Source organism: Melampsora larici-populina, assembly GCF_000204055.1.
Source record: "Melampsora larici-populina 98AG31 unplaced genomic scaffold MELLAscaffold_10, whole genome shotgun sequence".
NCBI classification, from domain to species: Eukaryota; Fungi; Basidiomycota; class Pucciniomycetes; order Pucciniales; family Melampsoraceae; genus Melampsora; species Melampsora laricis-populina.
Window position 1 is genome coordinate 680,344 of NW_006768774.1, and position 14,735 is coordinate 695,078.

Below are 14,735 nucleotides of genomic sequence, written 5' to 3' on the forward strand. Positions count from 1 at the left end.
GACTTTTTTTAGTATTGTATCAATCCACTAGTATATCCAAATCATAGCCTTGACAAGTCCTTTCACCACCTTCCCTGTCTCTTGTAGTGTATTTACCTCAGCTATGCTATACTCCAAGCCCACCAGTAAGTATAGGATAGTGCAGTGCAATGTGTTCTTGCAGATCCGGCCGACTTCTCAAGCCTAGCAAGCCAACTCAGACTAGGTTTGAGTTGGCTTTTGAAGCCCCAGGCTTGGGTTTGCCAAAAGTTTTGGGGCCCACAAATTTGGAGTTAAGCTTCAGTAAGGCATATTTGGGGCTGACCACCAGGGATGCTTCACATAAGTCAAGAGGAACCCCGACCTTTTTAAAGTGATCGGGTGTGTGCATCAACATACCACCTCAAGTTGGTGAGAAGCTACACGTCAAGTTTTGATTTCCAAACATCTGGATGGTGACCATAACATAATTTAACAAAAAAAACTTATGTAAGAATTCCAAATTGTACAACATATATTATTAAGTATATACGACAGAAATCTATTGTGTGAGCTCTGTAAATCTATCCTCCGCATCCTTTAGTCAATCTTTACACTTTGACCAAAACCTTCTAGTCTTACTACTATCTCTCATACCTCCATCCCAGTCTAATACACCACCAACTCGACCATTTCTTTGTTGTTGATAGCGGTGTTGTAACACTTGATGACTACCATCACTTCTTTGCGAAACTTGAGCTTCACTCAATCCAATTCTCCTAAGTCGATGTAATCTCATTAATCCATATCCAATTACACAGCTTACTGTAGCAATTGAAGCACACGTAATTCCCAAGAATGCATATGGTTCATTTTCTAAGTTGGTACGAAGATTCATCCCGAAAAAACCTAATTATTTTTCCCCACAGAAAAAGGGATCAAAAAGGTCATGAGAAAAGCTTGTCTCAAAATGACTGTCGCGGCAGTCTTCTTAGTTCAGCCAAGACGCCTCACCTGCTACCAAGGCTCCAGTTCCGAGACCCATTGTACCAATCGAAACTTTCAAGTCCAAAGCCAACAAAGTGTTCCGATTTGAGTCCAAAATCAACTCAATGATTTCTTCTGTGCTCTTGATGTTAGTCTAATTACGTGATTTGGTATCAGAGGGGGTTTGAACCAGTAGAGGCCGAAGAGATGCCGTGAAGTGATGTGCGGAAGAGTAGTAGAACATGGAGATGTTGGAGTTAGTATCGCTTAACAAGCTCAGACGTTTTGCGAAATAAACAAAACAGACGAACCAAGATTGACTTGCCCTAGGAAAGCGGAATAACACATTCGAAGCAAGAAAAAGACACGATGATCAGAGCCTCGACGAGATTTGACATTTGAAGAAAAGCTTGATAACAGAGTTCAGTTGATAATGAAAGTACCGACCTCATGGACAATCTCTTCAACGTATTTTGAAAAAGATTCTAACAGCTGTTCGAGTTCTTCGTGATCATCTGGCGCACGTGGGGCTCGGTCCAAGATCTTCTCGGTCAGATAAGCATTAGCCATATCTTGATCTGTATCATATGGTCATCACCCAGAAGAAACCTATCAGCGACATTTGCCAAGTAGGATAACTGAGGAAGGGCGTCCGCTCACCATTCTCGAGGATCTCATCTAAACATTCTTGTACAAGTACAGCCCGGCTGTTGAAGGATGACAACCGGCGTGAGTACAACAGTAGTTGCTTCAATTTGTCCCTCTCTGTTACACAATTCGAAGGTCATGTGTCAAAAAGTGAAAGTGGAAATTTCGAAAGATAACTTTTCAAAGATATATGAGACGCGTGATCGGTTTTGAGCGTTTTGCAAGGGTTTCTTTTGAAATGAATTGCAAGGCAAAAGAAGAAGAGAAATTCAGAGGGGAAAGAGAAATTAAGCTGACCAATGTTTCTTTCCAATCCGTCCAACAAACTTGATACCAACGTCTTGAGTACCCCCAGCTCACCTTCGAGGCTGGATGCCACTGATCCCAGCATCGTTTCTAGAGCTCTTTTTGAGTGCGAACAACCAATTCAGTGAAAATCCATACAAAAGGATACCATAATCTGCAGAAAAAAGAAAGACTCACCTAAATTCGTAAGGTAGATCAGTTCCTATAGGTGAGGATGTAGAAGTCCCTGGCGTGGACTGTCTTGGATGTGCCAGGTTAGGTTCACGTAAGTTTTTGAGTAAGTTGTGTGCAAAAGCCGAGCGGATCACGAATTGAGGTTTTTCAGGTTCATTCTCTGACGATGGTGATGGTGGAGAGATTGAAACTGATGGTAAGCTTGAATGGTCGAAAAGAATGACTGAATCTGCTTTGATCAGAGCTCGAATATTATGTACGTTGAACTAGATAAGTCATCGACATGGATGTCAGTCGAACAATCATATCTGTAAACAAAAGAGTATCATATTAAGCAGAGGTGAATCGAGTGTGATTGTACTTGCGATGATTGCTTCATCTCGAACCAAGATCGATGGGACTACGTTTGAGATGCGTGAATCAATGCGCCTCAAGTCTCGCGGCTGCATCAAAAGTAATCATTCAAATTCAATTATTCCATCCTTTTGCTTTCAATCAACACTGGAACACCTGTAAAAAGGATATGGGTTAACCCACCTGTAGCCCGTTTTGTGCGCATATTTCGCTTTTAGACATAGAATGACTTGATGACACATTTCCTACCGCGTCCAAAAAAGTAACCAAGGTAAGAATGGGGATTGTTGAGAGTTGCACACATGGTCACACACCCTTCGAGTCAATCTCTGTACATCTTATTGTCCAATTATCCTCCCTCCTACTGGTAGTTCGAGGGAAAGCGTCTGTAGCCTTCCGTAGCCGGTCAATTGCATCCTCAGACTCAAGACTAGAGGTATTATTTGAAAGATGAGCTGTTGGATTATTCAAATCAGGTAAATCTCTTGTCGGGATTGAATGAGGAAGGATTTCAGGATGAGTCCGTCGTAAGAAAGATGAAGTTGAAGTTGGATGAGTATGAAGTCTGAATTCGAGAGTACGATGAGAAGGTAAGAAAGAAGGGATTGGTTTATGAGACGATGATGATGAAGTTGATTTGATAGTCGAAAGTGAGAATGTTCGATGACTGAAGCGCTTGACCGTCATAGTTCTTGATGACCTACTGAATTGAATGCGCGGGTGTGTATGTAAAAATTGGACAACCATTTTTTCGAACTTACCCAAAATATTATGTATCTTAAGCTCTACCCTTAAGCCTTGTCTAAGACACCTTCACTCAAAATTTCACATTCATCACCACTTTTTTCATCAGAGTACCATTCACGGTCATCAAATCAAAATGGTCAGCCTTTCCAAATCATTCAAACACCATCATCACATTTGACTAACCCATCCAGACTTTCTACAGCCACCTCCAAAAAAACAAACACACAACCATGGACTGGGAAAAGCCATCATGAACCATCGAGCCAAAAGTCGAGTGGTCGACCGAGAAAGAGAATTGGTCAGTCTGATTTTCTGCATCCAAAACACATGAACATTGCATCATATACTGATTATATTCGAATAGCATACCACAGAAGTTTATGACAACAAACCCATCTCAGTGACTCAAGAAAATGATCTGGAGAACTTCCTCAACACAGCTGCTCTTGCCGGTACAGATTTCACTGCCGAACGTCAAAATATTACCATCCTTCCTGGGACCGGTCCTGGTTCATCTTCTACGGCTGCAGATCCATATTTACTAACACCGGCTGAGCAAGCTAAGTTAGAAGCTGTACATCGTGAACATCAAAGTCTTTTACAAGTGCCTCGCCGTCCGATTTGGTCTAGAGACACTACTCCAGCTCAACTCGAAAGAGCCGAACGTGATGCATTCTTAGCTTGGCGTAAAGGATTGGCGGAATTAACTGATCAACAATCATTATTACTTACTCCGTTCGAACGAAACTTGGAAGTTTGGCGTCAACTTTGGCGTGTTCTAGAACGTAGTAAACTGATTGTTCAAATTGTTGATGCGCGTAATCCACTTCGGTTCAGGTGTCAAGATCTTGAAAAATATGTAGAAGAACTATCAAAGTTAGAAGATAACCCCTTCGCTGCTCCTCGAAAGAATTTGTTGCTCATCAATAAATCGGATCTTCTCTCGGAATATCAACGAGAAGTGTGGGCTGATTATCTTGAAGGACAAAATGTCGAATATGCATTTTTCTCGGCTGCTGATGCCGCTGCTTTACAAGAAGAAGAAGCAGACGAAACCGCTCAAGCAGATCAAAGTTCCGACGGAAGTTCTTCTGGAGAACATGGTGATCATGAAGAAAGTGATGATGAGGAAGAGAAGGAAGAGGATAACGAAGCGATTGGTAAGTTGAGTCTTCTTACTTGTCGTTTGTTCTGGCAGTTACAAAGGAATCTGAATATCCAGGCCGGATCACAAGTTTCTCGAACTGACCAATGCTCTGCCTGCTACACAAACAGTCGGACCTCCGCAACTGAGTTCCACTTCCACGCAAGTCGATAGTAATCTTGCTATTCCTCAATCAGCGCCCAATCCTTCAGCTAGCAAGTCATCTCGCAAAGACCGTACGAAAATATTGACAGTCGAAGAACTCGAGGACTTATTCATTCTTCACGCTCAAGATGACCCTACGCCTACCAAGCCTGATGCCGCCCATGATTCTTCTACGCTATCAGATCCAACGGATACTGAAACAGTGAAGAAACTCGTAGTGGGTTTAGTTGGATATCCCAACGTTGGTAAATCATCCACCATCAATGCACTCGTTGGCGCCAAGAAAGTATCAGTATCCGCAACACCCGGAAAGACGAAACATTTCCAGACCATTCACCTATCACCGCGTGTCATCCTCTGTGATTGCCCTGGTCTAGTCTTCCCGCAGTTTGCCTCCACAAAGGCTGAACTCGTTTGTGATGGTGTGTTACCAATCGATCAGATGCGCGAACACACTGGGCCTGTCGGGCTTCTCGTTCGACGAATCCCTCGCGCGATCCTCGAGGCTACCTATGGTCTTCAATTCAACCCAGACGAAGACGTGACTGCTACAGCGCTCCTGTGCGCTTATGCCGTCGCGCGGGGTTTGTCTACCGGTGGTGGTGGACAAGGTCGCCCTGACGAATCACGTGCTGCTCGTCCGATCCTCAAGGACTATGTCAATGCCCGACTCTTGTATTGTGAACCCCCGCCAGTACCTGGAATCAAGCCAGATGAGTTCAATGCCGCTGGCTTACGTTCCAACATCGTCCCACGCAAGCTGGCACCTATCAACCGAGTCCCAGTCAATGCCGATACCTACATTCGACCTACTGGCTCGCGACGAGCGGATGCTTTGGATCAAAGTTTCTTCCAATCGGTGGCCCTTCATGGTGTTGCACCCGTTCCATCTGCACACTTTCTAGTCAAAGGTCGTGCCGCTCAACTCGATTGTCCAACTCGTTTGAGACTTGTACCAGGGGAGGTACAGGTACTAGGACCGAATGGCTTGCCCGTCACAGGTAAGAACAGTAAGAAGCATTTCAAAGGCAAATCAAAGCGGACAAAGATGAGGAGTGGTAAAGGTTATGATGAGTTTTGATTTGTACTGTCGATATTCATCTCGGGTTCAATGAGTTTGTCGACGCACTTTTCCTTGCTTTACTCCTTTGAAAATGCCCCGCTCTCTTGTATCTCAGATGTACGTCTGTGCACAATTCAGCATCAGATATATATAATTAGAAACACAATATAGTGACTCAATCAACATTTTGGTGTATGGTGTCCCATAATCATGCAAAATCATACACTCAATGTGGTATATCAATCTACTTTCAGCCTGAAATAATGCATGAGGTTGACCCTGGCTGAGTCTCCCAATCCATCATCCAAAGTCAACGTTGGACTTGACACCATTTATTCGAGTAGAGCCCCAAAACTCACAAGCGGCGTATTCTAGGTACGTTTGAAATTGTAGGCGTGGTCCTAGCATGTACCAAGAAATTATACATTGAACATTTGCTCCCTTGAGTATTTTTCAATTAACCCCCAACAAAAAAAACTGCAACGCTCACTGACAAGTGACCTTAAATCACCTCAAACATCATTGAAACCATTATCAATTCAAGCTCCCCTGACCTTACCAATATTGGCTCTGTCATGTTTGCAAAGCAGACTGAAAAAAATCAATTTTATCTTAGACACAAATCCTCAAATGTCACTGAGTAATCAGGATATCTCACTCAATCTTTCAACCTGCTTGTGATAGGTCACACACAACTCTTTCTTACTAACACATCCATTACCTCTGTCAACTTTCAGACAAGTTATATGAAAATGCCATCATTTTTCAAGTCAAGGGCAAGCAATGAGAGAAATTCAGCGAATTTTCATTCCCATACGCTGGGTATGAATGATTCTCTATGATGTAAATCTAAGTACCGTGTGTTTTAAAATGCTACTATCACAACACCATTCTATAACCCAAAATTTTGTGATGGCATATTCTATCTTTTAAACCAAGGGCTATCACTCAGACCGACTAGCAATGTACATCTATACTCATAGCAGCATTCTTTCCCTTTAATAGCTTACAATTCTACGATGTAGATTGAACCTAAAGAAACCGAACAGGATCAATTCCTAAAGATTTCCTTGCACTCACAATCGCTCCAATCTCTTTCAATGCTTCCTCTAACACTACCACGTTATCCAACACCATCGAAAGACTCGTTGAAGTCTTCGTCTTCCTATCCTCTTTATGACTTTGATCTTCTACCACGAGAGTTCCATTCCTAGTCTTTTTAGTAGGGGTCTCTGGTCCACTTGTAGTCTCATCATCTGAAAAATCCCATTCATTCTTTCTACTTTGATGCTTTTTCGTTGATGCTGGGGTCTGAACAGGTGTGATATTCAGCTTGATCGAACCCGTTTGACGATAGTGCTCACTAAATGGTTGGAATCCAGTGGCGCGATCGGGGGTTTGTGCAGTAGGCGTCTGTGGTTGACGACTCGAGGCTCGATTAGAGGGCGAAGATTTTTTTGGTGCACCGTTTGCTGGACGGAAGAGCGAAGCAAAAAAAGAGATTTCCTTGGGCTTCGACTTCGGCTCTGTCACAGGAGTTGCAATTTTTGTCGCAGGTGCATTCTCAACTATTGGCGGAGGTGGAGGTGGAGACATGGCTTGGGCCTCTTCGGTCGCCCCAAACGGACTGGTGTCTCCTTCCAAAGCATCCTCCAAGTTTTCTACAAATACCAACCCCTGACGTCGCTCGTGCAGATATTTATCAAATCCAGGGACGCTCTTACGATAGCTAGCTACCTGTTCTGCTAACTGTCGATAGATCTCTAGAACTGAGTCTCCAAACTCACCACTGCTCACCCAAGCTGATTTTCTTCGAGACTCTTCTGCGATAGAAGTTGCCAATTCCTCAACTGCAAAATCTATTGAGCGGTCATCGCCATCGTCTTGGCCGAGTTCGAGCTTCGAAGATTCGGTCACCCACATCGATTCTCCATCCAACATTTTTCCCTCAATTCCGTTCAAAACAGGTAAAAGCCATCCGTCAAGGGACCTGGTTGGACATGAGGCCAGACTAGCCACACACCCAGTCAAGATCAAATTTAATTCTGGTGATTGGGTGAAGAATCTTGTTAGGGATTCGAGTAGACTTGAGATTAGAGGTGCCTCTGCAGAAAGCCCATGTCGGATCACTGGATAATCAATCAAATTCATCTCGGAGTCCAATCTTGCTCCTTGAGTATACATGCTTGTTTGAGGGGAAATACAAGGCAGGGAGTCTGACTGAGACGATGCACCCATGATTGAAGCTGACACGCAGTCAGATAACAAGCCACGCCGAAAGGTTGCGGTGTTTGTTAATTCAGTTTCCGCGTCCAGGAGATAATGTCCAAATGCAGTACTCATCGGGTTTTGAGACATGTCTTGCTTCATGACTGTTCCCGAAGGCTCGATCAATTGAATCAAGCTGGTCAAATAATCCAACGCATCCCTGTGGGTCTGATATGTTGGGCATGGTGAACGTTGTATCCGGTCGGCTAGCTCCAAGGCTGGTTTGAGGAAATGCGGGGTGGCTGGGGTAGACATCACTTGGGATTGAAGGCGATGAGGGGCTGGATCCAGTCGTGGGACCGATGAATCTCTGTCGTGTGCAGGATAGGTAAACTCTTCGGGGCCATCTTCGTTCTTAGCCGTTGTTGGATAAACAAACATCTCTTCCTCGTGAGTTTGCGGCGGATTGATGACGGGATAAGTGAACTCTTCGTCGTCTTCGTCATCTTCATCTTCTGTTGGATACGCCCCTGTTGAGCCAAACAGTTGAAGCTGCTTAGATCCCGCTGTTTGATTAAGGTGTAAGAGCTCGTCAACGTCATTTGGAAATGGAAAAGCAGTTGCACAAGGATCGGGCCGTATGTCCAATAATGCAAGGGCGTATCGATCATGTCGGTTGACGATGACATGAAAGAGTTTGAGAGCTGAAGTAGCCGTTGGTCCATCTAGAGACCGTACGTTATTGATCAGCAAGTCCTTTAGAGTGAATCGACCTAGTGAATTGAAGTAAGTGATTCCAGTTCCTGATATGGACATCAACCCATCCGGACCCTTGCCGTGACCTCGGGCCTTGTTGAATTCAGCTTCGATTATTTGAATAGCGCCGGACTTGCGGCGTCGGTTCATTACGTCACGAGCTGACTGGTGATGCGGCGCATTCCCTGTGAGAGGCATTGGCTACAAATACATCATGTGCAAAAAGGAGGGTCAGAACTTTGCTTGAGTGCCTGTATTCGCAATTCTGCAGAGCAGCTCACGTCCAATCCTTCATCGTCTTCCGTCATCAGAAATCTTAGTACTCCATCTGCCAATTCTCCATCTGTTTCAAGGAGTGAGAGCATAGCCTCAAGGTAGCTCATCACAGCTACAGCACTACCATCCTGTTCTGAGCACTCTAGAATGGATGGATACATGATAGCGTTTAAAAACAATTTCTGGATCGAGTTTAATACGGAAGATGAGATCGCTGCGGCTACTATTTCAGATGGGGTGGGACCAAGGTCGACTTCTTCAGAGGGCGCGAAGATATAGGGGCTATGTGTGTGCGCGCTGAGCCCAGTCAGAGTAGGCTTCTTTGGGGTAGTCAACGACGTTAAAGTAGGGGGATCAGGTGCAGAAATGTAGTGATGGAGCGGGCTGGAAGTGGTATTTCGGAGAACATCCTGAGTGAATTCGATCAATTTCATGAAAAGATCCATTTGAGTACGAAATTCTTCTGAGCCGGACACGCCCAGACCCACTAATAGTCTGGTTCGTCGCTGCTCACGCTCGCGTTCTTCAGCTGTTTGGGGATCGGTAGCATCGTCGCTTAAATGTGTGCCCATGCCACCTAGCACCATTCCACCACTGCCATCATGGTCGAGTGGATTGCGAGGAGTAATGACTAATCTAGACGGTAAGAGACCGTAAGCCGCACCAAGGCCTGCGCCTAGAACATCAGCGAAATCGGAGTCCAGGATCCACTCGCCGAATGCCATTGATCCACTTTCTAAAGCCTTACTATCAGCCTCCTCGAGCCTATGAAGTGTTTTATGGAGCGGTCCGTGCGGAGAAGCTGGCGTTGGGGGGATTCTACGACCCATGGCCAATTCCATTAGAAAAAGTAAGCCAGCTCGGGCGAGATCGCCGGTACGGCCCTCCCGATGAAGGAATCGAAGAAGGTAGGAAAAGATGAGCATGTCGGAATCTCCTTTGAGAGCAGGGCTTGGGGATTCGAGTGATGGTGAGGTTGAGACTCGGGAAGTGGATGTATGACCGTCGACCGTTGATGAAATGTTGGATGAACTGACTGATGATTCGACATTGGTATGGTTGAGAGAATCGCGGGCGCTCCCCCCCGCAGAGAGAAGCGATGGGGAAGGAGAAAGCGGTCGGGTCTGAGGGGAAAAATGTACAGATTTCCTTGGCTGATGTCCAACTGAGTATGAGATCGGGGAGTGCGACGCTGAAGAAGAGACTGAAGCCGGCTGCAGCCTGGGAGAAGGGGGCCAGGATAGCGAATCGCTCTGTGTGGTGCTGCGAGAGCGGTTGTGAAGAAAGACAGCCAGTAGCTGGGGAAATGTTTTGATGCGCGAGCAGAGATCTATAAAATTCAGTCAGAAAAGGCCATTAGCGCGAGTTCAATGTGCGAAAGTCGAGAATCAGTTGACCATCAAAGGAGCAGAGACTGACGGCACATCACCTCGACAACAGCTTCTTCGTAGGCACTTTCTTTGGTTCTCCAGCCGGCGTCATCGCCTTCCTCAGCGTCCAATTCAGGTTCGACACAACTTCGAAGGAGGCGAACCAGTGGTTTGTGTACTTTGGAGTGAACAACAAAATGTTCGTCCATGAAGACGACAAGTGATAGAAAGAATCCTATCACCAGTCCTTTAACGCCTACAGGCTGATCGGGTAATGAGAGTGCGACAAGGGTACCGGGCACATCATTTTTAAGAACTAAAGTGTGGTAGACCCAAAACGTCAGGCTGATTGGCTAGAGTTTGAGATATATTGAATAGCGTGATCACTGACAGTATTCCACACATTCACCAGCGTGAGTAGAGGAGAGGGAGCCACTGCCATTAGGATTGGCAACCGAGACAGGGATGTGGTTCTCTATGGCCAGACATTCCCACATCGTATCAAGCCGGTCCTTGATGGAAGTTGATTCCAGGAGGACATGACGGTGGGCAGGGGACGACAAAGCATTCTGATCGGAAGGTGCAGTAGGATCAAATCAATCAGTGTTCGATCAGTACTAAAAAGGAAGAAGCCGCTCACTTTGATCGCCAACCAAGAATTTTGAAAGCTCGCAAGAGCTGAAAGAGTTGATGGAACGTTTTGAGTGAGTGCCGAGTTGGCTTGACGAGAAGTACTGCCGACAGAATTCGAAATGGAACGAGATGAACTAGAGCCAAAGACATTTTTGAGGAAAGACATGATGAAAGACGAAGTGATACGGTAATCAGGAAAGATGAGATTGTTGTGTATGCAGTCACTCAGCTCACCCAAAAAACAAAACCTAAAAACCAAATTCACTTTCTCTGGTGGTACAATCCCAACCAGTACAGATCAAACTCAAAACACACATCATCACTTCCTCATTACAATCAAATAATTGTCCTTTGATAATGATGCCACATGGACCCTTGCAAACTCTAGAGAAATCTCTCACACATCCAAGGCAACAAAATGGGTAAATTATGGCTGTTTTGGTGCTTGAGTTCCACAATATAAACAACCAGGCAGGCTCTTGACCTCAATGTGAATCTGATAATTTTCATGCAAATGTTAACTACAGCCGTTCCCGAAAAGGTTGCTTTTTTGAATTTTTTTTTGGGGGCGGTTAGGGCTGTTAGGGTTGTACTTTACATATTATTGCCCATAACAAGTTGACAATACACATACGATCATACCACAGTGCCAGCCGATCCACCAACCAACAAATCCACCGATTGGATCGCTTTCTCCAGTTCCTCCTCTCGATCGAAGGCTTGTTCTCCAGGTTCGTTTTCGCTCTCAACTTTACCGGGTCACCTGTTCTGCTGTTGATTCTTTCGTTCATTTTTTTGTTCATAGGTTTCCTCCGCACCCACGATGGGGTTTGTCTTGTACTCGCCCGATATCAAACTCATTGTCATCCACAAGCATCTCCGTGGACAGACACTAGACGAAATCAATCTTGATCTTACGCTGGAAGTCTCCAAAGACTCACTTGCTCGATGGCTAGCTTTATTCAACAATACTCGGCGAGTCATCTCAGATCCAGATTTCTACGATCCTCGTGGCCGGCCGACTGTCTTATCAAACGAGCACCGCAGGTTTATCGAGAACGCCATTGATACTGAACCGACTATCTACCTTGACGAGCTTGCACACCAACTTTCAATTGAAAGAGGTATAGACATCTCCATCACTGCTTTAGCTCGTGAGGTACGCGATCGTCTTGGTCTAACCTTGAAGGTGGAAAAAACTGTCCACCCGAATCAAGACCCCGAAGAAGTAGGCAGGTATCTGTATGAAGTTGGATCAATTGATCCATTGTGCTTGGTCTTCATTGGTAAGCGTATTTCGTATTTGTATATTTCTTGATGTGTGATCCTAGAATTGTCAATAAATACACTTTGAGACAACAGGATCAAATTCACATTCCATCAGCAACGCTGATCAGAGCTCTGACTGGTGCAGAGGTCTGATCAGCTTGTGAACCAGTGTGGATTTACAACTGGTGTGTAACCTCACTGGTTTCGGTGGAATTGAACAAACCGTTGTCTTGAATGTATTTATTCATGACTCTAAGATCGCACATTAAGAAAGCATACCAATTGTCATATTTTCTTATTCAACTTTGAACTGACTTGGGTTTGAACAGATGAGAGTGCTTTCGCAGCTCGCAGACTTTACCGACAGAAAGCTCGTGCACCAAGAGGCCAACGTACACGACGTCTACCTCGGACTCTACAATCAAGAAAGTACTCGTTACTCCCTGCCATCTGTTTGAGTGGTTGTCTTGGAATGATTATTCAGGAAGGCTCAATTCTTCGGGAAGATTTGGAGTACTTCTTGTCGCACCATGTGGTAGGTACCATCAGCATATTATCTTTATCTTTGATAATAATCTGATATCTCGCGTCTTCCATACCAGCTTCCTATGATGAATTCTTACCCAGCTGAAAACAGTGTCCTTGTTTTGGACAACGCACCGGTTCATCATGGTGGTAATATTCAAGAACTGTGCGATCAATTTGGTGTACGATTACTTTACCTACCTGCGTATGGCCCCGAGTACAATCCAATTGAGAAATCTTTCGATATCATCAAGGCTCACCTTCGAAGGAGTGGCGAACTTCAAGAACACATGACGATGGATGAGGAAGCAGAGGTCATCTATCGTCATGGTGAGAACGCACTGACACCCGAGCTCATCCGTTCTCTTTACCATGGAGTATATCTTTGAAAAGTAAGTTCATTCAATATGAGATCCGATCATATTTCATAAACTGATCATACATCGAATGAATTTCCTTTGATTGATAAAACAATTCTTTAATCGACTCATACACCACACTCTTGACCAGTCTCTCAAGACTTATCCTCGGAAATTTATTTCAAATGAATGAATCAAAATGTACCCCTTCATTGTAAATTACCTCATAGTTCAAATCTAAATCATGATTATATCAATCAAGATCTTTTGGTGAACTTCAATTAGTCAGAGCAGTGTATTTTCTTTGAATTTTAGTATGATGGCAGTTGTACTGGATGTTGTTTGGTGACTTTGTATGTGAAAAGACACGATGTTGTCATTTATTTGCTCTAATACAATTTGCAATGCTCCTTCAGTCTTCTTAAGAGCACCATTAGGTTTCTATTTGCCAATCATTAAAGTTGCTTTTTCTGATTGACATATCTAAGCGAGTTTATTGAGGTTGACATTCTGATATAAATAATACAAATTGAAATGTTCATTCGAATGTCTTTCATGGCCTTTATGTATGCGTGGTGTTGGCTCAATCTCACTGCTTTGGTTATTGGAAGCCAAGCAAAAACTTTTTTATTGGTACTTTTGATTACAAAGAAAATGAGCCAGACGCTAATAAGATCAAAAGCAAATACTAATGAGAGATTGAAGAAAAACAAAATAAAGAACGAACAAAAGAACAAGCTATCAAAGCAGAAGAAAAACAAAATAAAGAACGAACAAAAGAACAAGCTATCAAAGCAGAAGAAAACAAAATAAAGAACAAAGAAAAAAACGAGCTATCAAAGGAGAAGAAACCCAAACAAAGAACAAACAAAAAGACAAGCTATCAAAGCAGAAGAAACCCAAACAAAGAACGAACAAAAAATCGAGCTATCAAAGCAGAACATTGTAGACAGGAGGAATGCAATAGATTAAAGCCGTTCTAAATAAAAGATAAAATAAAAACTGAGAGAAATGGAAGCAGATTGCACTGATGAATCAAAGCTGTTGCGCATCCAGTGCAGCAAGCTTTTCCATCAAAAACTTCTCGTACCTAACTGCACTAGAAAGGAGATGACTTGCATCGCCTGGAGGGATTCCGATAAGCTTTAATTCAGCAATGTTCATATCAGGACCTGGCTTGAGATCGCTCCAACGAGTGTAATGCCCTGTATTTAAGTTTGCCCTCAAGCTGGTATCGCTTTCAGGAAAATCAGCATAATCTAAAAATTCTTCAAAGGTTCCAGAGTACTTTCTTTGATAGATACGGTCATCAATTACTTGAGCTGGGGCGATCAGAGTGACTTCGTTTTGTACTATAGGTGCTGGAGCAGCAGCCATGAATCCAGCTGGTGGGGGATCGTCTGGAAACTCTCGATAGCCTGGAGGAAGTCTTCCACCGATGAATGTCTTGAAGCACGGTAAGGGAGGTGGAATGTCTACGGTGATATTGTTACGACCTTCTTTACGTGCTGCTATCTGAATATGGTGGAGTCTCGTGAGCAAAATTACAGTAAATGATATCAAAAAAATCAACTTACAATCTCATCGACCCAGATTTTGATCTTGCGAGGCGTCATAACTGTCCATTTCTTGGAGTCTGTAGGATGTCTGAGTAGACATTGTTCAGTGCCGTTTTTAGTTAGAATCTCTTTTAATTCAGCAGTAACACGCGAAGGTAAGTGTTCAGGGTTAGTTGGCGGTGAATTTGCCAAACCACCAGGCTGGTTTTGAGCAATCGCTTGTTGAGTATTCCA

General features: G+C 44.0%; 5 protein-coding genes across 5 annotated transcripts; 2 read left to right on the forward strand and 3 right to left on the reverse strand.

The window, feature by feature from the left end:
• Window positions 1-562: 562 nt before the first annotated feature.
• Window positions 563-2,008, reverse strand: MELLADRAFT_34686 (uncharacterized protein; the record flags this gene model as incomplete). The annotated part of the gene is made up of 5 exons (XM_007407883.1): window positions 563-867; window positions 973-1,099; window positions 1,393-1,523; window positions 1,606-1,710; window positions 1,891-2,008. Coding segments are annotated over 5 exons (786 nt in total), but the record flags the coding sequence as incomplete, so codon positions are not given.
• Window positions 2,009-3,282: 1,274 nt separating this feature from the next.
• MELLADRAFT_77243 (uncharacterized protein) lies at window positions 3,283-5,791 on the forward strand (the record flags this gene model as incomplete). The annotated part of the gene is made up of 4 exons (XM_007407690.1): window positions 3,283-3,310; window positions 3,377-3,472; window positions 3,539-4,334; window positions 4,450-5,791. 4 exons carry the CDS (start codon window positions 3,308-3,310, stop codon window positions 5,562-5,564), a joined length of 2,010 nt encoding a protein of 669 aa, XP_007407752.1.
• A 540-nt stretch (window positions 5,792-6,331) lies between these two features.
• Window positions 6,332-10,955, reverse strand: MELLADRAFT_115875 (uncharacterized protein; the record flags this gene model as incomplete). The annotated part of the gene is made up of 5 exons (XM_007407882.1): window positions 6,332-8,711; window positions 8,792-9,822; window positions 10,206-10,472; window positions 10,548-10,725; window positions 10,797-10,955. The coding sequence occupies 5 exons, from the start codon at window positions 10,953-10,955 to the stop codon at window positions 6,579-6,581; spliced, it is 3,768 nt and encodes a 1,255-aa protein (XP_007407944.1).
• A 191-nt stretch (window positions 10,956-11,146) lies between these two features.
• On the forward strand, window positions 11,147-11,411 carry MELLADRAFT_84311 (uncharacterized protein; the record flags this gene model as incomplete). Its single annotated transcript, XM_007407691.1, has 2 exons — window positions 11,147-11,211; window positions 11,261-11,411. The coding sequence occupies 2 exons, from the start codon at window positions 11,147-11,149 to the stop codon at window positions 11,409-11,411; spliced, it is 216 nt and encodes a 71-aa protein (XP_007407753.1).
• Window positions 11,412-13,548: 2,137 nt separating this feature from the next.
• On the reverse strand, window positions 13,549-14,735 carry MELLADRAFT_71334 (uncharacterized protein; the record flags this gene model as incomplete). Its single annotated transcript, XM_007407881.1, has 2 exons — window positions 13,549-14,457; window positions 14,520-14,735. The coding sequence occupies 2 exons, from the start codon at window positions 14,556-14,558 to the stop codon at window positions 13,978-13,980; spliced, it is 519 nt and encodes a 172-aa protein (XP_007407943.1).